This window comes from Plecotus auritus (genome assembly GCF_963455305.1).
Source record: "Plecotus auritus genome assembly, chromosome: 7".
In the NCBI taxonomy this organism is placed as follows: domain Eukaryota; kingdom Metazoa; phylum Chordata; class Mammalia; order Chiroptera; family Vespertilionidae; genus Plecotus; species Plecotus auritus.
This window is the reverse complement of record NC_137774.1, coordinates 47408540-47436532: the sequence shown is the minus strand read 5'-3', so window position 1 is coordinate 47436532 and position 27993 is coordinate 47408540. Positions and strand designations below refer to the sequence as shown.

The 27993-nt window shown below is 38.8% G+C and overlaps 1 protein-coding gene across 2 annotated transcripts; it reads left to right on the top strand.

Annotated features, from left to right (window-relative positions):
- On the top strand, window positions 1-26809 carry LOC308255174 (myosin-2). 2 transcript variants are annotated; one of them, XM_080682197.1, is made up of 40 exons: window positions 1-168; window positions 388-430; window positions 2176-2402; window positions 2489-2632; window positions 3920-4076; window positions 5156-5183; window positions 5264-5378; window positions 5468-5560; window positions 5692-5755; window positions 6392-6490; window positions 6576-6679; window positions 6834-6972; window positions 7162-7280; window positions 7365-7514; window positions 8786-8956; window positions 9081-9390; window positions 10021-10094; window positions 10946-11033; window positions 11121-11238; window positions 12360-12483; window positions 12572-12708; window positions 14248-14503; window positions 16444-16686; window positions 16800-16976; window positions 17103-17248; window positions 17332-17422; window positions 17506-17895; window positions 18523-18649; window positions 19327-19445; window positions 19585-19781; window positions 20563-20746; window positions 20823-20988; window positions 21082-21206; window positions 21373-21681; window positions 21769-21972; window positions 22504-22629; window positions 22720-22890; window positions 22970-23074; window positions 23190-23285; window positions 25856-26809. In XM_080682197.1, the coding sequence occupies exons 3-40, from the start codon at window positions 2196-2198 to the stop codon at window positions 26006-26008; spliced, it is 5826 nt and encodes a 1941-aa protein (XP_080538323.1). In that variant the 5' UTR covers window positions 1-168; window positions 388-430; window positions 2176-2195; the 3' UTR covers window positions 26009-26809. The 2 variants fall into 2 exon arrangements, with proteins under 2 accessions (XP_080538323.1, XP_080538322.1); XM_080682196.1 differs by having other exon boundaries at window positions 166-243.
- Window positions 26810-27993: the final 1184 nt, after the last annotated feature.

Here is a 27993-nt window from a genome sequence, read left to right as displayed (position 1 = left end):
CCATTCTTAATATGAATGAGAATTATGCGGGGATGCAAGATTGCCAGGAGGTTTTTGCCAAACAACTTCTTTTGACTTAAGAACAGGCAGCTGCATTGTTTTCATAGCTATGCATATAAAAGAGTTCTTGGAAGGAGGCTGACTCCGCCTGCTTTAAAAAGCTCCAAGGTAAGTGGGACCAGGACAGGACTTTCAAGAGGGACACTGGTCACTCTGCCCGTGTCGCTGCAGCTGCCAGTTCTGGTACTGCTCCTTCTGCTCCTGCACGTTTCCCAGCCAGGGTTTTCGTTGCCTTCTGTGTACAGTAGCAACTAAAGCCACGAATGGGATTTTGTTTGGTTTTGGTTTTGGTGAGCTAATCAAGTGCTTTTCCCTTTTCTTTTACAGAACTGTCTCACTTCTAGGCTACATCTTCTCTCTGGCTAACAAGGTAAGATTTAGACTAAGCAGTCCCTGGAGGAGAAGGCAAGAGCCTGAGGGATGGATCCGTGTCTCTTAGCAACCTTTGGAAAGTGGTGCCTCAGTAAACACCTCACAACTCTCCAGGAAAGGAGAGGGGCAGGAAGGACTAGCCTTTAAGAGCTGTGCACACATCCTCCCTGAGCACTCAGGCGTTGGTGGGTGACACATGAGCAAGAGGATAGTTGCTGTTAGAATATTATTTTGTTTCTCCATGTTTCTGTTTGGAAAAAAGTCTGCACTGAGATTCCCTTGCTAAAAATCTCAAATTTGATAAACATGTATCCTGCTATTAGAATTCCTTTAGTAAACATGATATCTAACAAATAAGAAAGGAAGTACCTAAGAAAATGCTTCCTTTAAACTTCTCTAAAATCTTTTTTAAACGTTACTTCAGTGACTTTCAACTGGTGTGCTGCAAAAAAATGTTTAAATATGCAATACCTGACTATTTAGTCAGGGGCACTGACCTCATTTCTGTTAGATTGTCAAAGAAATGACAACAGCCAACACAACAATAGTTGTCTGGTGTGAATAAATGAAAATTATACCTATTTTTTGTCAGATCTGCAAAAAAATATAATTTTTGGTGTGCCTAAGAATTCTAGTAATTAGTTTTACGTGTGCCAGGAGATGACAAAGGCTGGAAATTGCTGCCTTGCCCAGTGCTGAGTGTTGTCTGAAATGAAAGCACCATGACATTGTTGCCTATACAGCAGAGACATTAACCTGCCCTTCTGCTGCAGACTGCAGTTCTAGAAAGAGAGCTGGGGGAGAGCTGGTTAAAAGGAGCTTCAAGTAATGTGATCGTGTAATGACTACAGGAGCATCCTTTGCCAAATCTTTTATTCTGCCGATACTGCTGGCAACCTGCAGATAACATAGAATGGAGCAGCCGAGCCTGCACTTTTCAGGAGGGAATTTGAGAAAGCAAAGGGAGCCCTTCAAGGGAGAAGAATGAGGATAACGTTTGCTATGGCTTTTAGCCTCAATTAGTTTACCTGAGTTAAATGATTGAGTGGATATTATGTACACAGAATTATGCTAGAGAAATTCTACTGAGCACTCAATTAAAAAAAAAAAAAAGGTAAACAAGATTATCAACCCCTAAATCTGCTGAAGGTGAGCACTTCTGGATGAACACCCAAAGGAGGAAATCAAGTTCTCCATCATCTGGCAAGATGACACTTTATATCTACATGGTAGCCTGAACTGATTCAAATTGCTTCCTCAGTCAGCATTCTAACTTTTAAAAAAAATTTCTTTATTGATTAAGGTATTACATATGTCATTCTAACTTTTTAAAAACTATCTTCACTATATCTCAGGGCTGTGAATCAAGAAAGGCAAGATATTGTAGTCCCTATTCTACAGATGGAGACACTGAGGCTCAAAAAGGTCAAGTGCCTTAGCCAAGGTCATGAGCTCCTCGGCAGCTGCTGAGCCTACAACCCAGCTCCCTGATTAGAATGCCATTCTCAAAGAATAAAAGGAGATAATGGATGTAAAGCCCCACGTTCGGCGTTGGGTGCACAGGGACCCCAGATGCATTTGAGTCCTTGTGATTATGTTTGTTTCAGTAACTAGAGCACAGTGTACGGTGGATGCACTTGGTGGGGTTTCCCACGGGGCCCTTGGAATATCATCAATGTAGAGTTTTATTGATCTGCATAACACGCCAGCATCTCTAGTGTGATGTTTCCTCTCCTCCTTTAGGGCCCCAGAGTCCTGCAGCCATGAGTTCCGCCGACCAGGAGATGGCTGCTTTTGGGGAGGCTGCTCCCTACCTCCGAAAGTCTGAAAAGGAGCGCATTGAGGCCCAGAATAGGCCCTTTGATGCCAAGACATCTGTCTTTGTGGTGGAGCCTAAGGAGTCCTTTGTCAAAGGGACTATCCAGAGCAGAGAGGCAGGGAAAGTGACCGTGAAGACTGAAGCAGGAGCGGTGAGTTGAGTCCCAGGAGATGACATTTAATTGACTTTTTTGTTTGGTTATTCAGTTGACATAAAGTTATCTTTTATGTTCACCAGACTCTGACAGTGAAAGATGACCAAGTGTACCCCATGAACCCTCCCAAATATGACAAGATCGAGGACATGGCCATGATGACCCACTTGCATGAGCCCGCTGTGCTGTACAACCTCAAAGAGCGCTATGCAGCCTGGATGATCTACGTGAGTGCCCCCTCCCGAGTGGTCATCACCTGGACCCCAGCCCATTGCTTTCACTGTAGTATAAATGAGTCACAGATAGTGACACATTGTGCTTTAACTAGCAGTATAACTAGTTAAAAGGTTCACTATTGCTATTGGAAGGCACAAGCCAACAGCTAGCACTGTATCCTATCTTCTCATCCCAAGCTGGACCTGGCCATTGTCCACACACTGAGTTTGCAGCAGATCCTTTAAACAAATCTTGGAGCAGCCGCTCATATCTCAACCACATGCCTACATTTCAACCCTCCCTTATTCCAGCAGCAAAATCATCCAGAGAGAAAAGATAAACTTATGTTGTAGCACTTAAACATAAGGCCTTTAAAGACCAAATTTCACTCATTTTTATTACTCCTAAATAGCAGCAAGGTGTCTATGCCTTTTCAACCCTTCTATGTGGAATGCCTTGATGAAACCTTTCCAACTTCCCAGGCAGAGTTGCATTTTCTGTCCTATTGTTTCCGTCCCTGAAATAACACTGATCATGTTTTTTGACTATCTGTGACTTCCTCAAGGAACATCATCTTATTTATGCTTCATTCCTGGTGCCTCACAGACACCTGACATATACTACACACTCAGTACAGATTTCCAGCTGAAGTTATGTTACACTGTATTTGGTATAGGTTAGTCAGTGCTGATGTTCAGCTGGACACACTACGCAAACAAACTTGGTGTTCAGTCAGCATCCATTCTTACTGGGGGGTGTCTGTCCTGATCAGTTGTCAAAGATTTGAAAATCATCCTATCATAATCATGATGCATTTACATAATTTTGTGTTTGTTTAATTATTTACCTTTTTAAATGCCTGAAATATATTGTCTTAAGAAGATTTAGCCTATTTCACCTAACCATTCCTGTATTGTTGGCTGCTTAGATTGTGTCCAAATTTATGTTTTTATGAATTTGAACTACCTTAATGTTATAAAAGAAATATATCCTTCTTTCCTAAAATACAGTAAAAATGTCTCATATTACACATAAAAAGATCTTTTTGGAGCTTCTGCTATGTGAAAATCACTGATAAATTCCAACGAGAATAAATTTAAATTGTGGTCCCTTCCCTCAAAAAGTTTGCTGTCTTATTGTTGAACCTTCTATCTAGTTTTCATGCTGAAGTCTTAAAGAAGAACGGCATCAGCATTTTACTTAAGTGCTTCTTTTAGTTAAAATTCATTTAATAAGTGAATTGTATAAATAATGGAAAAGGCCTTTGAGTAGTTATTCTTTTTTATTCCCTTGCACAGACCTACTCAGGACTCTTCTGTGTCACCGTCAACCCCTACAAGTGGTTGCCAGTGTATAACCCCGAGGTGGTGACTGCCTACCGAGGCAAAAAGCGCCAGGAGGCCCCGCCCCACATCTTCTCCATCTCTGACAATGCCTATCAGTTCATGCTGACTGGTGAGCTGACTGCTATAATGTGCATCTTTTTAGAGCAGAACTGTAGGAGGAAGAAGCTCTAACATCTCAACACACTCTTTGAGATGGTCCCCTTCAGTTGAGGTTGATGTGTTTGTGAGAGAGATGGTCCAGGAAGGAGAGAGCGTAAAAGATGACTTACAATCCCTACTATTCCATAATTGCTAATGATCCCTTAAACTTGAAAATCAACAGATGTTGGCCATAGTTAGATAATTAACTTTTGAATAACTCAGACACTAAATGAGCTTGAGCAAAAATATGAACATATCCACATATATGTAATCACACACACACACACACACACACACACACACACACTGTGTTTCTATTACCAAGAGTTAAAAAACAGAAGAGTAAAATTTGCCTCCCTGGTCTTATCCTCATATCTACAATTAGGACTAATGAACAGACTCTTTACATTAAGGATGGCATAAATGCTATTGCCCTTCTCCTAGGACCAATGCAAACACATTCCAGATTGTAAGGTGTTTTTGGTATAAAAACAGTTATACCATGAATCTTTTTCCTAGAATATTGTCTCAGCTAGACCACTCCTTAGTACTATACTCCTTGGGGAAAGGGCTTAGAGAATTCCTCTTTAGACAAAGTAAAACATGAACACTAACTTTTACCTTTCCCTAAAAAAATGACCAAAGCCATGATTACTTCCAAAGTTACCATGTTTACTATATTTATTCCTTTTCACAAGCTAAAATATCTTTAACACCTATTTTTCATTACTTCTTTTACCTACAATAAATAAGTCAATAACTTGCCATCTAAATCCAACTGAAGACCCAAGCCCACTTTTGATGTTTATTTAGTGGTAGAGTATTTAAAAAGTCTGGTGCTTCCCAGCAGTGCTCTGTTTAAATGGTTACATGTATGATAAATTGGGGGGGAGGTGAGGGGTGCCCTACAGAGCAGAAGAGAAGAGACTGAAAAAGGGAATAGAACTCAAGCTGAAAATAACACTAAGGTCATTCCATTTTACTTTACTTGCCAGTTACAAATATATGAGAGAAGAGTATTAAATGACTACAATTTCTCTTTTATAGACCGAGAGAATCAGTCAATCCTGATCACGTAAGTAGATTTATGCTTTCTTTTCTTGGCTGATAGCTGCCAACTTTGGGACCTCTTTTGACTTAGTTACTATTTGACAGCGGAGAATCTGGTGCAGGGAAGACTGTGAACACCAAGCGTGTCATCCAGTACTTTGCAACAATTGCAGTTACTGGGGAGAAGAAGAAGGAGGAAACTACTTCTGGCAAAATGCAGGTGAGTCCAATACCAGAGTCAGAATCAGGACTGTCGGGGTCTCAGGAAGTGGGGAGCCTCAGAAGTGAGCACTGCTCTTGCCTTTGCAGGGGACACTGGAAGATCAAATCATCAGTGCCAACCCTCTGCTGGAGGCCTTTGGCAATGCCAAGACCGTGAGGAATGACAACTCTTCTCGCTTTGTAAGTGTCTTGGTCACAGAGGGGTTTCCTTGGCCTTTAAATGCCAGAGAAAGCATGTCTGAATTATCATTTAAATCTCATCTCTCTTGTGTGCTTCAAGCTTTGCACATAACATCTTTTTTACTTGCAAGGGTAAATTCATCAGGATCCATTTTAGTACCACAGGGAAACTGGCTTCTGCTGATATCGAAACATGTGAGTAACAGAACCCCCTAAATAGAATCCAAGAATGATGGCTTGAGGGGAATATCATGCAGCTCCTGACAAGCCTGGAGCCTGTTTAACACCATTTTCTGCCAAACATGCCCACAGTTAATTCCTGTCTTACCCAGAGTCCACAGTGTGCTTTAGCCACATCAGTCATGAGCTAGTGATTCTGTAGGAACTGCCAGGAGCTGTTAGGCTTGTCTGAATTATTTCAGCCTCAGAATTGATTTCAAATTTTTCTAAGGAAAAAAAACAAAAACACTGTGAGTTGAGTATGTGCAATTACTTCCAAGTCTGAGCCTTGATAAATTTCACTTTTAGTATTCCCTCTATTATAAAGTGAGAAGAGACCCTGGGGAGGAGAGGTTATCAAGAATCTATTATATTTCATACATCAGGCATCTTCTGTATGAGAAATGAATATGCCTGGGCCAGCATGCTTTAGTTTCTTTCTAGAGATGGTAAGAGCAACTGCCATTGTAGAGCTGTACTATGTGGTACCTCATGGGAACATTCAGCTGAAATCTCAAGGGGTCAATAAAATATAACTGATGACCATAAATGCCAAATCACTCCAGGAACTTGACAATTTCCCTCCAATCTAATATCTACTTTCCATTGCAGATCTTCTGGAGAAGTCCAGAGTTACTTTCCAGCTAAAGGCAGAAAGAAGTTATCATATTTTTTATCAGATCATGTCTAACAAGAAGCCGGATCTGATTGGTAAGATAGATCCTAAACTCACAGATGAAAGTTAATCTTTTTTATTAACAACTTGTAATGTATCTCCTGAATTCCATGTACCCAGAAATGCTCCTGATCACCACAAACCCATATGACTATGCCTTTGTCAGTCAAGGGGAGATCACAGTCCCCAGCATTGATGACCAAGAAGAGTTGATGGCCACGGATGTAAGTTACACATGCAGTTTTTATAAAACTACATTATTCATGGGAATGACAATAGCAACCTACTATAGGTGTGTGGTTAAGGATATAGTATAAATTCTCCTAAATAAGTTAGTTTCTTCTCACCTAATCATTATCCTCTCATTTCTCCCTATAGAGTGCCATTGACATCCTGGGCTTCACTCCTGATGAAAGAGTTTCCATCTATAAGCTCACAGGGGCAGTCATGCATTATGGGAACATGAAATTCAAGCAAAAGCAGCGTGAGGAGCAAGCTGAGCCAGATGGCACTGAAGGTATAAAATGTAGCTATATCTGGGTTTAACAGGAGAATCTAGGCAAAAAAGCCCATTCCAAACTCATGTCTCCTGTACAACTGAGCTTCTGATGAACATTCAGAAATGTACTCCTGCACAGACTTTCTATAGTGATTCACACTCCATGAATAGTGGGTCATGTTGGGTACCTGAATTGTGTCTCTACAGTTGCTGACAAGGCAGCCTATCTCCAGGGTCTGAACTCTGCTGACCTGCTCAAAGCCCTTTGCTACCCTAGGGTCAAGGTCGGCAATGAGTACGTCACCAAAGGCCAGACTGTAGAGCAGGTAGGTGCACAATTCAAATGCACTGTCAGGGATGCAAGAATGTTACAGTCCTCTAATAACTTCAATATGTATTTGTCTTTCAAGGTGATCAATGCAGTGGGTGCTCTGGCCAAAGCTGTCTACGAGAAGATGTTCCTGTGGATGGTCACCCGCATCAACCAGCAGCTGGACACCAAGCAGCCCAGGCAGTACTTCATTGGGGTCTTGGACATCGCTGGCTTTGAGATCTTTGATGTGAGTTGGGAGCTGGTTGGTTATTGGGATTTTATCTTAAGGCAATGGAAATATCAATAGGAAGAAATTTGTGAATATAATAACCTTTTCTTAAGTTGTCAAAAAATATGCTAAGACTTAAAAGAGTGTGATTGGGCTCATCATTTAGTGTAGTGGCAATTTTACTTTTATGAGAAATAATGCCCTTGATGACAACTCTTTAACTTGCTCCATGGCCCAAAGGGTGTCAGACACCAGCATGGTGTAGTGTCAGGGGGCACTCTAAAAATCCGACAAGGTAAAATGAGCTTAACCTATGCAACTCATAATATGCCCTGAATATATGGTGGAAAAATAATTCAGAAAAACTTAGGCAGATAATAAGGGCTGAGAAAAGGTTAGCAATTTAGAGTAAGTATCAAGAAACTCAATGCAGCCCTTGCCAGTTTGGCTCAGTGGATTGAGCATCTGCCTGCGGACTGAAGGGTCCAGGGTTTGATTCTGGCCAAGGGCATATGCAGGAGGCAGCCAATCAATGATTCTCTCTCATCATTGATGTATCTATTTCTCTCTTCCTCTCCCTTCCTCTCTGAAATCAATAAAAATATATTTTAAAAAAAACAAACTCATTACAATTAACTTTTAATTCTCATTAATGTAATATCATGGGGTAAAGATGCATATGTGAATATGAAATACATCTTTCTGGCTTATAGTTTTGAAGAAGTTCATATTTTTCTTTCAAATTCTTAAAGTAAAACTTGGGCATTGAAGATAATATGGAAGATCTAGGAAAAGGATTCCACATTAATTCCACTATTATATCTAGCTAATGTTAATGTTTTGGTATTTAATAAAATACAAGTGTGAGTTACCATAATGTACATAATATTTGGCATCTTGATTTTTATTTCAATTCAGATTAAAGAAGAATGTGGGTGGCAATCATTGCTCACTGTAATGCTGACCAGGATGATGTACAGACAGCAGAAATCCTCTCTGCCAGCTGCCAATGGCTCACACATTAGCTTTTAAATGAGTCAATAGAAAATGTAAAAGTTAATGGGAATAAACATGAATGATTAAGTAGGAACTCAGAAAAATACCTGAGTAGACTTTTGCAAGTGCAGGAAAGTGTATGAACAATGATTTAGGATTGTGTATAAATGGTAGAAGAGAAAACATTCGACTTCACAGGCCCCCAATGATTTTTAAAGGCTATTTGACATATATTTTTAAATTAAAAAGCCCTATATGTAAAAAGGGGAAAGTAAACACATTTATTTATTTAGTTCAACAGCCTGGAGCAGCTGTGCATCAACTTCACCAACGAGAAACTGCAACAGTTTTTCAACCACCACATGTTCGTGCTGGAGCAGGAAGAGTACAAGAAGGAAGGCATTGAGTGGGAGTTCATTGACTTTGGGATGGACCTGGCTGCCTGCATTGAGCTCATTGAGAAGGTCTTTTTTACATTTCAGAAATCACATTTTCTGGCAATTAAATTATTCATTGCATCTTATTTTAATTCCATGCACAGAGAAAAATGTTTAAATAGAATTATAACTGTGTGTGGTCTGCTTCTAGCCTATGGGCATTTTCTCCATCCTGGAAGAGGAGTGCATGTTCCCCAAGGCCACAGACACCTCCTTCAAGAACAAGCTGTATGAGCAGCATCTTGGAAAATCCAACAACTTCCAGAAGCCCAAGGTTGTCAAAGGCAAGGTTGAGGCCCACTTCTCGCTGGTGCACTACGCGGGTACCGTGGACTACAACATTACTGGCTGGCTTGACAAGAACAAGGACCCCCTGAACGAGACCGTGGTCGGGCTATACCAGAAGTCTTCATTGAAAACTTTAGCTTTCCTCTTCTCTGGGGCTCAAACTGCTGAAGCAGGTACTGCTCAAAAAAATCTAACACTTTCTCTGGGTGTTACAAAATGTGGTGCTAGATTGAACCTGGTGATCTCAGAGCCCTCGAAGAATTGCTGGGCCAAACCCACTGTGTCTCCACGTTTTGAGTAAGGAGGCTGTGTTGTAATTGTACCTCTGTGGCTCCCTACAGCTCTAACAGAGGCCTATTGCAAAGGGCCAGAGAGGAACTGTCAGGATCTCAACCATAGCAAAATCTTGGCTTCCATGATTCTCTCCTGCTTCTCCCCCCACATCTGCTGGATATTGAGTATCTGGGGATATTTAAGGCAACATAATGACAAACTTCTGCCTCTCAATTCTAGCTTCTATTGATGATTTTTAAAGTTATAGTGTCCCTAAGTGTCCCAATATTGAGGAGTCCTTCTCTATACAGTGAGACAAATGTCCTTCTCTTCATTTCCCAGTGATGAAATAAAATTACAGAAAAGTGGTTGCAAACATGGTTGGCATACACGATTCATTCGAGTCCAACAGAGAACCTAGTGGTGTCAAGAAATGTTCACTTCACCACAAAAATCAGCAAATAGGCAAGAAATAGCCCTGTTGATTCAAAACTGTATTTGAATGACATCTTTTCTTATTCTTTCTCCAGAGGCAGGTGGTGGTGGCAAGAAAGGTGGTAAGAAGAAGGGCTCTTCTTTCCAGACGGTGTCTGCCCTTTTCAGAGTAAGGGAGAAACTGTTTTTGACACTCCCCAGCTACTTTAGGAATCTGTTAAAATCAAAGGGTCTTCTTTTCACAAGTGTTCAGAAAAGGGCTGACATTAACTAGTGACATGTGTTAATCTAGCTTTGGAGAGAAGAGCTTTAAATTGCTCAGAAATTTTTAGCTCATCTTTCATGTTAAGTCAAATAATAAACAATATTTTATAGAAAATTTTATAAAACTTAATACTCTTTAATTCATAATTTAGTTGAGTAATAAACATAAGCAATGGCATGTACTCAGAGAGACAAAATAATCAGTAAGACTAATGAAAATCTAACAGCTAGCCTATAAGCAATGTAATATGGTATCCTTGTTCTTAATCTGGTCAATTCTCAATTATAACTGGTAGAATTGTTCCCTTTATAAAAAATATTTATGCCCTAAACATTGATGTAATTGGAAATGGGGAACCATATTTATAAGAAAAAAGTCCAAATGTGGTGCAGGCTTGTATTTTCTTATTTGGAAAACCATGGGGTTTAGGAGAAGAAAGTGTGACCATCTAGTATGGGAAGTCAATGGCCTTGTGAATGTATATGGGTGACCAGGGGGTAGAAAGACAGACAGTACTTGTCTACAATAAAAAGAATCATGTGTCAGATTCTTTATGTGTGCAACTCTTGGCCACTCAAGTGGAGAGGAAGTACTCAGGCAGAAACTGCATCTCAGGAGAAGCATGTCAAGGTGTTACCTTAAGTGAAAATGCTCCATGTAGGTCATTCAACTCCACCATAGACACTGATTTTATAGATATCATCAAAATGCTTAGTCTAAAGGTTGAGATAACAGGATTTTTCCTGACATTACAGGAGAATTTGAACAAGCTGATGACCAACCTCAGGAGTACCCATCCCCATTTTGTGCGGTGTATCATCCCCAATGAAACAAAAACTCCTGGTAAGAAGTTCTAGAATGAAGGCACAATGCATGATGGCCATACCTCCTTTTAAACAAACTCTTCAATGAATAAATATGTATTTTCAGGGGCCATGGAGCATGAACTTGTCCTGCACCAGCTGAGGTGTAATGGTGTGCTGGAAGGCATCCGCATCTGTAGGAAGGGATTCCCAAGCAGAATCATTTACGCAGACTTCAAACAGAGGTCAGATTCTCCTAAATGGTGCATCTTAAAGTTTAGGATAAATATATTTAATGCAGGCAAAACAGTTTAGTGAAAATACGCCTTTATTTTTTATATTAATTTTCCACAAAAAGTAAAAAAGAATATGCCTCAAAACACCTTTAAAATAAAGACAGACTACATATTTAAGTAATCTGCAAACTTTACATTTAATTTACCAAGCTTCTGGGTTAACTCATAGATGTATACATTAACTTTGATAATTATGAATACTATAATTTTTGAGTGCTTTATATATTTGGATTATCTCATTTAGTGCTTATAAAAACTCAGCAGAGGAAGTACTACCAAGACCTCATTTTATAGACGAATAAACTGAGGCTAAAAGAAATTAAGTTACTTACCCAAAGTCACATGGTTATTAAGTGGTTGAGTTAGGAACTTGCTCACGCATATATAGCTATCAGTAAGTCGTTTTCTGTCACTTCTTTTGTATCTTCATCTTTCTCTTTCATACACTAATTTCCTAGTGTTTCGCAGAATCATGTCACAACAACAGCTCCTCAGCTCCCTTTTCTCCTCCCTAGATAAGTCCATCTTGAGAATAAAAAAAAAGGCAAAGTGGACAAGAGGCTGAGTAACAGCTATAGGGAGTTGGTCTCTCCTAAGTCTGGGTCTGGGGGAATTGACAGAGAACTCCAGTGTCCAAGACCTACAACACTCCTATGTTTGATTTTAGGTGATTAGAACAGTTCCGTGTACCTAGTGTACTTTCTACCAGATTCCTCATTAAACCTTGCTTTCTTAGACTCAGGATCTTAAAAAGCAAATGCATCTAGCAAGGATAACATGCTATATTTTATTAGTCATCTATACCTTAATGGGAATAAGATTATAGAGCCCTTTCATGAGAATAAGGTCTGATGAGGCAGAAAGTTACAACCATGCAGGAAGGTAAAATGGAATAAGAATAGTCAATGCTAGATTGACTATCCATATATTCAACGTCCTTCTTGTGAACAAAATAGCATAATAAATTTTAAAACAGAAACTGTGATTGTTTAATGGATCATTTAAAGCTTAGTTACTATTAGTATTATCAGTAAACCAAGTTTTTTAAAAAGCTGTATGTACTTTAACAGATACAAGGTATTAAATGCAAGTGCTATCCCTGAAGGACAATTCATTGACAGCAAGAAGGCTTCTGAGAAGCTCCTTGCATCCATTGACATTGACCACACTCAATATAGATTTGGTCACACCAAGGTAATAGTATCTAAAGTCTACCTGACGCTATTCCTGTCGCTTTGAAGTTGATGTAAAGTTCCTGATCTACAACTCTGCTCATGCACAGGTCTTTTTCAAAGCTGGTCTTCTGGGGCTCCTAGAGGAGATGCGAGATGACAAACTGGCCCAGCTGATTACCCGAACCCAGGCCAGGTGCAGAGGGTTCTTGGCAAGAGTGGAGTACCGGAAGATGGTGGAGAGAAGGTATGTAAACATATTGTTTATTCATGTCTTCCTTCTTAAGAAACACATTTGAGGAGGCTTACAGTTAAGACTCAGATATGATAAGGCAACTAAAGTATTAAGGAATGAATCTGAGTCCTGCACTGAAGTGAAGAGATACATATACCAGAAGACTTAGGTAGAACGGAATACATTCTGAATGTTTTGGGGAGATATAGATATAGATATAGATATAGATATAGATATAGATATAGATATAGATATAGATATAGATATAAATATAGATATATATGAAAATTTACCAACAAGAGGAAATATACCAGTGAGTAAGCAGAGACAAAGTTTGCCCTAGAACTTGGTTCTAATATGAATTTATTGGATGGATTACTAAATACGATACATTGAACTGCATAGCAGACAGTATTTTCAATGGTGGTTTTATACAAGAAGACACATAAACAACTTCTTCCATCTGATTATTTCTATTATCAAACTATCATGACTTAAAATATTAAAGGCATTTATCTGTGAAAATTTTCCCTTCAGTAAGATAGGACAATGTCACCAGGCACATAGTGTTCTAGTGATCTAATATGATGCAGGGACAGAGTTTCAAGACTAAAGAGCCAGATATCTCAAACTGCAGGATGCATATGAATGGGACCCATAGTGAGAAATGCATTTTCTATTTGTCATCTGTACACCCATACATATATGTATGTATGTGTAAATATATAAAGAATTTACATAAAACAAATTTTATTTCTATCACCTCCAGTTATGCTAATATGTTTATTGTATTCTATTTAATTAAAAATAATAAGTATCATGACCCTCTAGATATATATTTGGGCAGTTAATTGCCTAAATATGATAATTAATTTTTAAAAAATAATTTAGATGAAAACGAATGTGATGATATTATAGAGTAGAATGCAAAATTCACACAATATTAAAATATAAACCCAGAGATTTTCAAAGAAATTCTGTTTTTTAATGAGTCTGTTTATCCCATGTCTCATATCCCTCAGAGGCTAGTTGCCCTTCCCTGCTCCAACTGGTGTTCTCATAGAAAACTCTTGAGAGCGGTGAGGCAGAGCCACACTCCTCAAAGGGTGGTCCTTGGACCGGCATCACAGCGTCTCTTGCAAACTTGACAAAAATGCAAATGTTTAGGTTTCACTTCAGATCCTCTGAACCTGAATCTCTGGAGAGAGTCCAGAAACCAATGGGTTTTTTTTTGTGTTTTTTTTTTTTCATTTTTTTTTCTTTTTTATTAAGGTATTATATGTGTACATACAGGAACCAATGTTTTAACAAGCCCTTTAGATGATTTTTGTGTACAGCCAAATTTGAGAAGCACTGAATTAGAGAAATAAGTGATTAGAAAGTCCTTGACCAACACCACAAAATCAATGTTTTTCATTGTGCTTTTGAAAATAGTTGAGATAACAGTGGGGCAGCACCCTGAACTCTTACTGCCAAGATTTCTTCTAATTTTATCATCCATACAATATCCAATTTGCATGAGTCTACACTGATATTTCTGTGTCATTTCAGAGAAGCCCTTTTCTGCATCCAGTACAATGTCCGCTCCTTCATGAACGTCAAGCACTGGCCCTGGATGAAGCTCTTCTTCAAGATCAAGCCCCTCCTCAAGAGTGCAGAGACCGAGAAGGAGATGGCCAACATGAAGGAAGAGTTCGAGAAGACCAAAGACGAACTTGCCAAGTCAGAGGCAAAAAGGAAGGAACTTGAAGAAAAGATGGTGTCACTCCTGCAAGAGAAAAATGACTTGCAGCTCCAAGTTCAGTCTGTAAGTACTGGTATTATCCTGGGTACTGCTAATCAGGATACAAATACTACAAATATGCTCACGAGCAACATTAAGTTGGGTAGTCAGCGTGAGAGACACACTATAGGGAAAAAGTGAAAGCATTCTGATTGTACTAATAAAGTCCAAATATTCCTTTATTGCCCAATAAACACCCCCACACCAGCACCAGGGCAATGATGTAGAACTGAGGTAGAATGTTGTCTTCCATTTTGCAGTTTCATCAAACTATAGAATTTATGACTTGGCATGTTCTTCTTTGAAGACAGTTCTTGAAAGTGATTTTCATATATAACTATCCCAAATAGAATATTAAGGGGAGGATAGCATGGAGAGAGTGATTTTTTTCTCTGAAAGTTTCTTCAACTTCTAGATGTCCATGGATCATGAATCACAATACATCCAGCTGACAACTGCAGTATTCTGCATCAAATTTTATTGAATTATTGCTTGTTATTGATCTCCAAAACTCGGACTTTCTCTCTCCAGTCCACCTCCACAGTCAGTGCCCACCATGTCATACCCAGATTTCTGCAGCAGCACTGAGTTGCTCTGCCTGCCACCAACTCTCTTTTCCTTCATCCAGCCTGCTCCCTGCTCACTCCTGAACCAATTCTTTTAGAACTGCTTCCATCAACTCTAATGCGTGATTTTTAAGACTGACTTTCACTTGGTTTGAATTGAATTGGTCTGGCAAAATTTATTCATCACAAAATCATATATTTTTCTTGTTAAGATTGTTCTCTTCAGTCAGGCTTTGGGGTGTAACAACTCCTTCTTCTGGATTACAGAAGAAAAAAGAGATGTTTTTCTTCCCCCACAATCTTCAAATCTTTCCTGAATTTTTTCTCTTGTCCTTTAAGAATTAGTTAGAGTTTGTCCTATACCACTATATCCACCACATGGCTCTAAGGAGCACATTTTACTCTTTTATGTACTCAAAGGCTGATATGGAGGCTCACTGATAAATGTGCACATCAATTCCTCACTCATTTCCTGTATATCCCCAACCTTCTTAATTGGAAACATAGCAGGTTGCCAGGAATTTCTTGATTACTTTATGCCTCAACTTGAATTTAGAGTATGATCAGGATCATCACAAAGAGAAATAGTCTAGTAGCAGCTGCATCCTGAATGTCTCCTGATGGAATACCTTCTCTCTTCCTGCTCCTTCCCCCAATAAATTGATTTCTAAAAATCAAATCCTACTCATCTGTCAAGGCCCAACTTAAATTACATTTCATTTACAGAACCATCTCTGATACAACTTTTCTGAACTCTTATGTCACTAATCGCTTTCTGAATTAATGGTAGCTTTTAAGGGATAGGCTTTCTAACCTATTGTAGAATACAGTTGGCCCTTCATATCCATGGGTTCCTCATCTACAAATTTAACCAACTGTAAGTTGAAAATATTAGGAAAAATGTTATATTATTGCTGACATGTACTATATAGACAGGCCTGTGATGATTGTGTTTCTACTGACATGTACAAACTTTTTTTTTGGTCATTATTGCCTAAATAATATAGTATATCAACTACTTATATAGTATTTATCTAATATAAGTTTTATAAGTAATCTAGAGATGATCTGAAGTCTATGGGAGGATATTTGTAGGTTATATGCAAATGCTATGCGATTTTATATAAGTGACTTGAGCAACTGTGGATTTTGGTACCCATGAGGGGGTCCTGGAACCAATCCCTCATGGATACCAAGGAACAAGTGTATACTCTACTAAAGGCACAAGACAATAACTGATTCATTTTGTTTTTTTTCCCCACAACGTGGAATATCCTGCATTGCACACAGCAGATGGTTCACAAAAGTTTAAATTAAAAGAATAGCAGGAATTTACACTATTATCATTGGAAATATTTCACTCTTTCTTCCCAATTTTGATTTTGTTCCCAAATCAAGGAAGCTGAAAGCTTGGCTGATGCAGAGGAAAGATGTGACCAGCTGATCAAAACCAAAATCCAGCTTGAAGCCAAAATCAAAGAGGTGACTGAGAGAGCCGAGGATGAGGAAGAGATCAATGCTGAGCTGACAGCCAAGAAGAGGAAACTGGAGGACGAATGTTCAGAACTGAAGAAAGACATTGATGACCTTGAGCTGACACTGGCCAAGGTTGAAAAGGAAAAGCATGCCACAGAGAACAAGGTATGAAATATATACAAGAAAAGTCTATGTTTTTATTATTTTTATAGAATACAAGCACAAAACTGAATTCACCAAAATATAGAATGTAATGCAAAGTATTTTTACTTCCTAAGGTGAAAAACCTCACAGAAGAGATGGCAGGCCTGGATGAAAACATCGCAAAGTTGACCAAGGAGAAGAAGGCCCTCCAAGAGGCCCATCAGCAGACCCTGGATGACCTGCAGGCAGAAGAGGACAAAGTCAACACCCTGACCAAATCTAAAATCAAGCTAGAGCAGCAAGTGGATGATGTAAGTCTAGGATTATCAAGAAAAAAAAAAAAAAAATATATATATATATATATATATATATATATATATATATATTTTGGAAAAAAGGCTAAGCAAACCTTTTGAGTCAACATTATTTATGTTTAGCTTGAAGGGTCCTTAGAGCAAGAAAAGAAACTTCGCATGGACCTAGAAAGGGCTAAGAGGAAACTTGAAGGTGACCTCAAGTTGGCCCAAGAGTCCATAATGGACATTGAAAATGAAAAACAACAACTTGATGAAAAGTTAAAAAAGTAAGTATAAAATAATTACTTATGAACTTGCTTCCAATAGTGGATATGGACTCAATTGTTATCTTTTGCTACTTTTCAAAAAGGAAAGAGTTTGAAATGACCAATCTGCAAAGCAAGATTGAAGATGAACAGGCCCTTGGGATGCAGCTACAGAAGAAGATCAAGGAGTTACAGGTAAGTACCTGGTTTCCATCAGTGGAATTCAACATGATAAAATTACTAACACAGGCTAACTTTGTGTTTTTCATCACTCCCAGGCCCGCATTGAGGAGCTGGAGGAGGAAATCGAGGCAGAGAGGGCCTCTAGGGCCAAAGCAGAGAAGCAGCGCTCTGACCTCTCCCGGGAACTGGAGGAGATCAGCGAGCGGCTGGAGGAAGCTGGTGGGGCAACTTCAGCCCAGATTGAGATGAACAAGAAGCGGGAGGCTGAGTTCCAGAAAATGCGCAGAGACCTGGAGGAGGCCACCCTGCAGCATGAAGCCACGGCAGCTGCTCTGAGGAAGAAGCACGCGGATAGTGTGGCTGAACTTGGGGAGCAGATAGACAACCTGCAGAGGGTCAAGCAGAAACTGGAGAAGGAGAAGAGTGAGATGAAGATGGAGATCGATGACCTCGCTAGTAATGTAGAAATAGTCTCTAAAGCCAAGGTACTACTGAGTCTGAAAAATTGGTTGTTAACAACAATAATCCTTTATGCACACATCATAAAGGCACAGGGTACTTTACACATATTATGCCAGTTGTTCTATGCAGTAATCTAGGAGTTTTGTAAGAAAGACATTAGTGTTTGTATCATTTCTATTGAACATCTGAAGAAACTGAAATCAAAGAAGTTAAGCACATTGGCTCCATCACACCAATAATGAATAAAAGCATCAACTTTGAACATAGACCATCTGTGTTCTCCAGGTCTCCAATTGAAGAACACAGGTCTCCAATACTCTCAATTATCCAATAAGTAACATAAAGGCAGTGAAATATTGAACACGCTTTTAGAAAATATACCAAAAATTCTTAAAAAATCTTAAATTTAGACCATAATCATAAAAATTTTTATAATATCGAACATAGCTTCACAATTAGCTTTTTAAAAATCCCAATGTATATTTTCAACTTAGGACAGCATAAAATATACTGTCTATATCATATTACATGTAAGAGAATTTGATTTATTTCATATATAAAAATAAATATTTTTCAGAAGAAAGTGTAGCTACAACTAAGTTATGTTAAAATGTCTTCTTCATTTACTCCTTTGTGTTTGTCTCATACAGGGAAACCTAGAGAAAATGTGTCGCACTCTAGAGGACCAAGTGAGTGAACTGAAATCTAAGGAAGAAGAGCATCAGCGGCTGATCAATGACCTGACCACCCAGAGGGGCCGCTTACAGACTGAATCTGGTAACTCCCTCCTCTTCTATGCCGCCTAAGAGTGGAGGTGATGTGGTTAAAAACAACTGATTTGGTGATATGAAAACCTAATAAAAGCAACTGAGAGCGGGTGATTCACTGAACAGCTCAGACTCTCAAACTTTCAAGGTCACTTTGGGGACAACATTGGAGATAGAGGCTTCAAAAGACTGCATTAAGTTCTGCTCCAGAGAGGCCTTGAGTATTTGGCCACCTTGAGAGGATGTGGGGTTAGGAAACACTCCAACGTGGGTCCCGAGCTTCTGTTTTAGACCAAGTTTCTTTTTATCTATATCACAGTGAACCAAATTCCTGAGGAGGGCAATGGATAACCCAGTCTCTAACAAGTCTTAAAAAATGGGACGAGGTACAATTAGGCACATTAGCTCCCTTCTCTGAAAGTTATCACCAGGTTTTACACAGTAGCATATAACCCTGAAAGAACAAATTATGGAGAAAACAAAAATATTTAAGGTGTATTTATTCATTCATATTAATATGTTTCACCATAAAAATCAGAAAAATTAACAATAAGCATGAAGATGTCAATAAATAATTCAATCATTTGAGCACTCAATTGGGGGGAGTTAAAAGTTAAAATTTATTTCTAATATATGCTTGCAAAATTTTTCTTCACTTAAACAAATGCTATTTCTTTTGCCTATCAGGTGAATTTTCACGTCAGCTAGATGAAAAAGAAGCGATGGTGTCTCAGTTATCAAGGGGCAAACAAGCATATACTCAACAAATTGAGGAATTAAAGAGGCAACTTGAAGAGGAGATAAAGGTAACTATTATTATGACTCATTTTTCCCCCATGATCTGACCCTAATTGTAGTCCATTACATCAACATTTAAAAGATTTTGAAATTTAATAATTAAACATTTAAATATCCAGTAAAATGAAGATGTAACTATTTTCACAGGCCAAGAATGCCCTAGCTCATGCCCTGCAGTCAGCCCGCCATGACTGTGACCTGCTACGGGAACAGTATGAGGAGGAGCAGGAATCCAAGGCTGAATTACAGAGGGCGCTGTCCAAGGCCAACACTGAGGTTGCCCAGTGGAGGACCAAGTATGAGACGGACGCCATCCAGCGCACAGAGGAGCTGGAGGAGGCCAAGTATGTACACAGATATGAGAGAATGTACAAAATACTTTGCATATTGAATCAGAAAGATACAATCTTTGAAGAGTCCATGAATTAGCCCATAAATGTTCATTAATTAGCTGCTATTTGCCTTCTGTGAAGAATGAATAAAACAAACATGATCTTTGCCCTCTTCGTCTAAAATCTGGTTAAGGAAATAAAGAACGACAGATAATTAGGACTCATTGCTGTTGGTCAAGCACACAAGCTCACTGATGCTTCAGGGCATTGCACTTGCCGGTCCCTCTGTCTGGAATACTCTACTAGTGGTCGGCAAACTGCGGCTCGTGAGCCGCGGTTTGCTGCTCTGTTGACTAATGAGTTTGCCGACCACTGGTCTACCCCAACCTCCCTCCAGCTCACACTCTGACTTCTTTTAGATTTTGACTCAAATGTTACCTCCTCTAAGGAGCCTTCCCTGACTACCTAGAATAGTTGCTCACCACTTCCTCTTTTTTTCCCCCTTCATTGCACTTATATCAGCATATGCTATTATGCATTTTCTCACTTGCTTATTGTTTCTCTCCCACTTGTTTGGAAGCTTCATGAGACAAGGACCTTTTTCTATCCTGTTCACTGCTGTGTACCCAGTGTCTCGTTCATAAAGAAAGCTCATCAATATCTGTCCAATGAATGAATGGATATTTTAATATGAATATTTTTAATATGAAGTTTCCAATACCTGTCAGTGTGGTAATAGTTCACAATTCTTGTTTTGGTTCACTTCTCTCTACAAATATGTGTAATCTTCAAGGAAGAAGCTGGCCCAGCGTCTGCAGGACGCCGAGGAACACGTAGAAGCTGTGAACGCCAAGTGTGCCTCCCTTGAGAAGACCAAGCAGCGATTACAGAATGAGGTGGAGGACCTCATGCTTGATGTGGAGAGAACTAACGCCGCCTGCGCAGCCCTGGACAAGAAGCAGAGGAACTTTGACAAGGTAATTTCTGCAGCAGCCCTTGTTCTCCACTATTTCCCTCCATCCTTTCAGTATGTAACCACTCTCGGTTTTTCAGATCCTGGCAGAATGGAAACAGAAGTATGAGGAAACCCATGCTGAACTTGAGGCTTCCCAGAAGGAGGCCCGCTCTCTTGGCACTGAGCTGTTCAAAATGAAGAATGCCTACGAGGAATCCCTGGATCAGCTAGAAACTTTAAAACGGGAGAACAAAAACTTGCAGCGTGAGTTCCTTTCACTCTCAGTTCCTTGAAGGAACCTTTCTCATATGTCCTCTGTCTGACCAAATTTCTACCTGTCTTTTACCCCAACAACAGAGGAGATTTCTGACCTCACGGAGCAGATTGCAGAAGGAGGGAAACGTATCCATGAACTGGAGAAAATAAAGAAGCAAATTGAACAAGAAAAGGCTGAACTACAGGCTGCTTTAGAGGAAGCAGAGGTACAGGTCAAAGTGTGCATTACAAATAAATTCAGAAAAGAATTAGGCCCATCCACTACAGATTGAATAAAAAGATAAAAAGCACAAAATTTGTGAAAGAAAAGGTGTGCAGAAAAACTTCCAAATGTTCCCATTCCCCACTAATGTCACCCTTTTTGTCATTAAGGCATCTCTTGAACATGAAGAGGGAAAGATCCTGCGTATCCAGCTGGAGTTGAACCAAGTCAAGTCTGAAATTGACAGGAAAATTGCTGAAAAGGATGAGGAGATTGACCAGCTGAAGAGAAACCACATTAGAGTGGTGGAGTCCATGCAGAGCTCGCTGGATGCTGAGATCAGGAGCAGGAATGATGCCATCAGGATCAAGAAGAAGATGGAGGGAGACCTTAATGAAATGGAAATCCAGCTGAACCATGCCAACCGCATGTCTGCTGAGGCCCTGAGGAACTACAGAAACACACAAGGCATTCTCAAGGTAAATGGGGTCAAGAGATGGCCCCAGTGCAGTCGGGGTGGCTAAAGCCCTGAGAACAAGATGTCTCAATGATCTTTCATCCCACAGGACACCCAGCTACACCTGGATGACGCTCTCCGGGGCCAGGAGGACCTGAAGGAGCAGCTGGCCATGGTTGAGCGCAGAGCCAACCTGCTGCAGGCTGAGATTGAGGAGCTGAGGGCCACTCTGGAGCAGACGGAGAGGAGCAGGAAAGTCGCAGAACAGGAGCTGCTGGATGCCAGTGAGCGTGTCCAGCTCCTGCACACCCAGGTGAGATTCAGCACAAAGAACTCGCCTTTAATAAATGTGTATATATCCCAGAAAATATAAGCTTCAATTTATATCTGATAGCCAAGTTTTATACTTTTACCAAATTTTCACTGTATTATTGAGAAGTCTTTTGCTCTTTTATTTTGCATAAGTTATTTTTTTTTCTTCTTATAATATTCTAAGGCTACTCATGTTATTTTGTGTTAACATCTTTATTGACCCTAGTTATCAGTATTGACAGTTTTGTTGTGGAGAAATGGAATGTCTGAATATCTGTTATAATTTTATGCCTGTGAATGGTCTCACCGGTAAATAGCAGTTATAAAATTATAGAGATATTTGCCCTAATTATGAACTATGTACTTGAGATGCTGAATATTCTATAACATTTCTATTTTATTTAATTGTACTACATAGCAAAATAATATTGAAGGTCATTTGACTTACATATTTTTATCTGAATTTTAAAAAATAGCTACCACTAAGTTCTTAGATAACATGATAAAAAATTTATAACTTATTTTTAAATAGAACACCAGCCTGATCAACACCAAGAAGAAGCTTGAGACAGACATTACCCAAATACAAGCAGAGATGGAAGACATTGTCCAGGAAGCTCGCAACGCAGAAGAGAAGGCCAAGAAGGCCATCACTGATGTGAGCAGAGGGCAACGCAGTGGTGGTCAAATTTGAATCTTGATGTGCTACCTCAGCTCCCTCAACTGATTATGTTTTATTGCTAACCAGGCAGCCATGATGGCTGAGGAGCTGAAGAAGGAGCAGGACACCAGCGCCCACCTGGAGCGGATGAAGAAGAACCTGGAACAGACGGTAAAGGACCTGCAGCACCGTCTGGATGAGGCTGAGCAGATGGCCCTGAAGGGCGGGAAGAAGCAGATCCAGAAACTGGAGGCCAGAGTGTGTATCTTAACATCTATTTCCATTTGCTCCCAATGCCTCATTGGGTCACAGTTCTTAAGTGCCAATTTATTCACAGGTGCGCGAGCTGGAAGGAGAGGTTGAGAGTGAGCAAAAGCGTAATGTTGAAGCTGTCAAAGGTCTGCGCAAACATGAGAGGAGAGTGAAGGAACTCACTTACCAGGTACAGCAATAATTTTTATCAACTAAGTTCTCCATATATATGTGAAATACTCATATGCAATGATATAACAACCATGTTATTTAGAAGTAAAGCTCTATGCTTTTTATTCTTTCAGACGGAAGAAGATCGGAAAAATATTCTCAGGCTTCAGGATTTGGTAGATAAACTTCAGGCAAAGGTGAAATCTTACAAGAGACAAGCTGAGGAAGCTGTAAGTATCCTTAAGCTAGAAGGGAGGAGACAAGTTCTCTGGTTAAGAAAAGTTAATAAATAATTAGATTTACTACTCCTTGTAGTAAATAAGCTATTTGCTTTATAGAGACTATGTCCTTCTTAAAAACTTTTGTGCCCTTTTACTTATTGCTCATTATTTATAATATTAATAGCTTGATTTAAAAAGTAAATTTTCAATCCACGAAGAAATCTCAAAAAATTTCAAGACAGAAATAATACAGGCCACATTTTCTAAACACAGCATGTAAAATTGTAAAGTGATGAGAGATATAAACAAAAATTCCCAAATGCTTAAACATTAAGAAGATATGTTTCCTAAATATTTTGGGTTAAATCAGAAATCAAAAACATAATTACTGAATAATTATCCATTATAAATAATATTTCAAGGAAGATACTATTTTTACAAACTTATAGAATATAGTCAAAGCTGTCCTTGGAGGACAAGTCACTGCTTCATATGCTTTTGTTATGAATAAAAATAAAAATAAATGAATAAACTGGCAGTCCAATAAAGAAATTATAAATAATATGAAGAAAAGTAAGAAGTATTAATAAAAATAAAGGTAGAAATTGATGAACAAGAGTGTGTTATATTCTAATTTACTAATTTCAGTAATATCTGATAGTCTCTAAGGAGTTAATAAAAATATTAATAAAATAAATACACTTACATCTAGCTTAATTGAGGAAAAAGAGAAAAAAAATACAAACTCTCAACATTAGAAATGATAAAGTAGACAACCATACAAGTAGGTTTACATTTTTAAAATGTAAAATATAAACCTGTCAACAAAGTTGAAATTTAGAAGAAATTGGTGGTTTTTATAGAAGAACTTAAATTAGTAAGTTGGCTAAATAATTTATTTAAGAATTACTTCTGAAAATGAGCTCAGCTCCAGATAGTCTTTCAAAACTTCAAGTAACAGATAATCCCCAAGCTATGTTAGCTGTTGCAGAGCATGGGAAAAGATGAAGAGATTCCCAAATTATTTTAAGAAGCTCACATAACCCTCATACCAAAACCTGTCCAAGAGAGAAAGAGGGGGAAAACTGAAGGCAGTATTACTAATGAATATAATTACAGTAAAAATAAATTACTAAGCTGCAGAAACCCTTATTTAAAAAAATACTTTTATTGATTTCAGAGAGGAAGGGAGAGAAAGAGATAGAAACATCAATGATGAGAGAGAATCACTGATTGGCTGCCTCCTGCATGCCCCCTATTGGGGATTAAGCCCGCAACCCAGGCATGGGCACTGACTGGGAACCAAAGGTGACCTTCTGGTTCATAGGTCAACACTCAATCACTGAGCCATGCCGGCAAGGCTAAAACTCTTACTTTATTCAAGATACTGTCCATTAGTGATTAAATAGGTTCAATTCTTATAATGAAAGGAATATTTAATATTAGGGAATCTCTCAATAGAATTATTACATCCAGAAAAGGAGAAAAAAAAGTGAGTGATTGTACTAAAATGTGACAAAATAATATATCATAAAATCCAACATTTTTTCAAGTTAAAGAAACTATTAAGAAATTCATCCTTGCCCTAGCTCAGTGGTCAGCAAACCACGGCTCGTGAGCCACATGCAGCTCTTTGGCCCCTTGATTGTGGCTCTTCCACAAAATACCACAGCCTGGACGAGTCTATTTTGAAGAAGTGGCATTAGAAGTTTAAGTATAAAAAATTTAGCTCTCAAAAGAAATTTCAGTCGTTGTACTGTTGATATTTGGCTCTGTTGACTAATGAGTTTGCCGACCACTGCCCTAGCTGGTTTGGCTCAGCAGATAGAGTGTCCATCAAGGGCACGTACCTCGGTTGCAGGCTCAATCCCGGTCCTGGTTGGGGCACGTGCAGTAGGCAACCAATCAATGTGTCTCTCTCACATTTATGTTTCTCTCTCTGTCTCTCCCCCTCCCTTCCACTCTCTCTAAAAATCAATGGAAAAATATCCTTGGGTGAGGATTAACAAAAAACATATAGAGAAATTCATCCATGCTCTGGTCAGTGTGACTCAGTTTGCTGGACATTGTTCCATGCACCAAAAGGTTGCCTGTTTGATTCTTGGTCAAGGCACATGATGGGTTGTGAGCTCAATCCCCAGTAGGGGGCATGCAGGAGGCAGCTGATAGATGTTCTGCTCACACATGGATGTTTCTCTCTCTCTAAAAAATATTTTTAAAATAAATTCATTCTTAATATGATAAAGAATATCTAACTCGTGCAGTCATCTTATAGCAAGCATTAACAAGCATGACAATATTCTTGCCTCCTCCTCTGCTCTTAAAATTTTTCTTGCTCTACTTGTGGAATGTATCTTTTAATACATTTTGGTTGCAAAAATATAGATGTTATTATTTATGAGATACCAAATCCCAAATAAACCATAAAGTTAATTTCAATGATATGCAGAATCCAGAGGTAAGACAATCATGTTTCTTTTTGAGTATTTTAATTTCTTTGTAGATGCCAAGTCTGTAGGTTGATGCAGTCTAGAAAGATGCACAGTATGGGTTTCTTACAATTCCATTTTTATTTTCAGGAGGAACAATCCAATACAAATCTATCTAAATTCCGCAAGCTCCAGCATGAGCTGGAGGAGGCTGAGGAGCGGGCTGATATCGCTGAGTCCCAGGTTAACAAGCTGCGGGTGAAGAGCCGCGAGGTTCACACAAAAATCATAAATGAAGAGTGATCGTGCCCTGATGTTATGGAATGACTAAAGAGAAGCACAAAATGTGAAATATTTGGTCATGTCTATCTGTAATTTTGTCTATTCCACCCTAATGCAATGGAAATAAAAGCGTAGGGTGCTTTGCAAACAATATCCTTAGACTGGTCTTTTCTCTCTCTCCTAAATCGATGTCAAAGCTTGAATAATCACAAGGCTATCAAACAATACCATTCAATGTACCACTAAGAAGTAGTTATGTATTTACTTTTATTTTAGGTCTATAGTAATATTTAAAACTATAAAGTTGTCACTAATTAGGGAAGCCATTTCTGATGAACAGAAATCTGGAAGTTCTTTAGTATTTCTTTCTAACCTTTCCCTAATACTGGGGTATAGTAGTGTCTTAGAAAGCTCCTATTTCCCCTAATATGAACCTAATTTTCCAGGTCTATGCAAAGAATGGCACTAGCTCTATTCTCACATAGGGGATTCAGGCTAAAATATATCATTAACTCTCCTTGCTTAATAATTGTTATCAAGAATACAAATACAAAGTATTATTAGCACATGAAGGTTTTCATCATCAATACCAATATATTGTATATTCACGGTGTGTGCATTAGGTAATGGGTGTGACATTAAAGAGTCTGATGTGACCTCCCTATGAAAGTTACAGGGTGGCTATACAGTTTGGATACAAAGAGAATATTTAACATCAGTAAGCTGTTTATTAGCCTATGTTTCCTGACATTGTGGCTTTCTGTGTAATCAATAAAATATGAATCTCAAAATAGATTATTTAAATATATATTCAACACACATAATGATGAGTATGAGTTTGGTGCAAAAAGCAGATAATGGTGGCACTCTTAATTACTCCGAGTTTTCCTAGAGGATTGATTTTTAAACCGGATTTGGTTAAGATCACAGCCAAACATAACCTTCCTGGACAGCATAAATGAAAAGTTAACAGGTAACATTCCATCTAAATAGAAAGGAAGTATATACTGGTTTAAATGGCACTGTGAGACAGTAACTCAAATTGGATGTGAGCAGTTTAACAGGTAGCACTGGCCTTAGGAAGGGTTTGTAATTGTCCTTCTTACTGCAATGGCCCTTCTTTCACTTGCTTACGTGCGTCATAATTGGCAACAATGACCAAAAGTGGTGTCTTACATTCTACTTTTTGAAAAATCTATCCAGAGCAGGTCAAAAGGCTCTTAAAATTCCCATCAAATCTTATTGAGAGCATTATTAAAATGTTTTATCTTCCTGAGAATCATTACCCACATTTTCCAGATGCCCTATAAAGTAAACGGACATGTAAGAAAATGAAATGATGTACCTATGGTAATGAAGTGTGTTAAGAGTTGGTTAGGGAAGCCCCTCTCAGAAGAATGTCTCCTTTAAGACCCTTTCCCCCGATGGCTTTAACCACCCCAGGTAGAAGAGTGTTACAGCAATCACACTGCATTGCATCAGGTGATCAGCATCTAGATTACTGTGGGATTTGTGAAAATTCTCTTCTATTCTTTGGATTTCAGTTGCATAATTAGTAAGATGAGTGATATGGATTAGATGGTCTCTTACACTAATACTATCATGTGACCATTACAACCAGTATTTCCAGGCATCTGCTTTCATAAGGCAACCTCTGTCCATTAAATCGATAGAAATTTAAGCACAATAATACAGGAATGATAGCAAAACAGGGTATGTTAAGCAAATTTGATGTCAGTTCCAGACAGACAATGCTGACATAAAGAGATGCATGTCACAGAGATGATAACACAAATATTTTTTAAATTAAAAATTAGAATAGAACACAATGTTCAGATATTGTTTGTAAGCAAAATGTGAAATATATACCATGGGTAGTTGATGGAAGAGAAGTCATAGTTGCTGATTTATAGACAGAGAAAAGCCCTTTTTTTTCTTATATTTTCCTATGTTGAGTTTCATAGAGGAAACAGGATTTCACAAGCAACTTGCATTAAAAACAAACA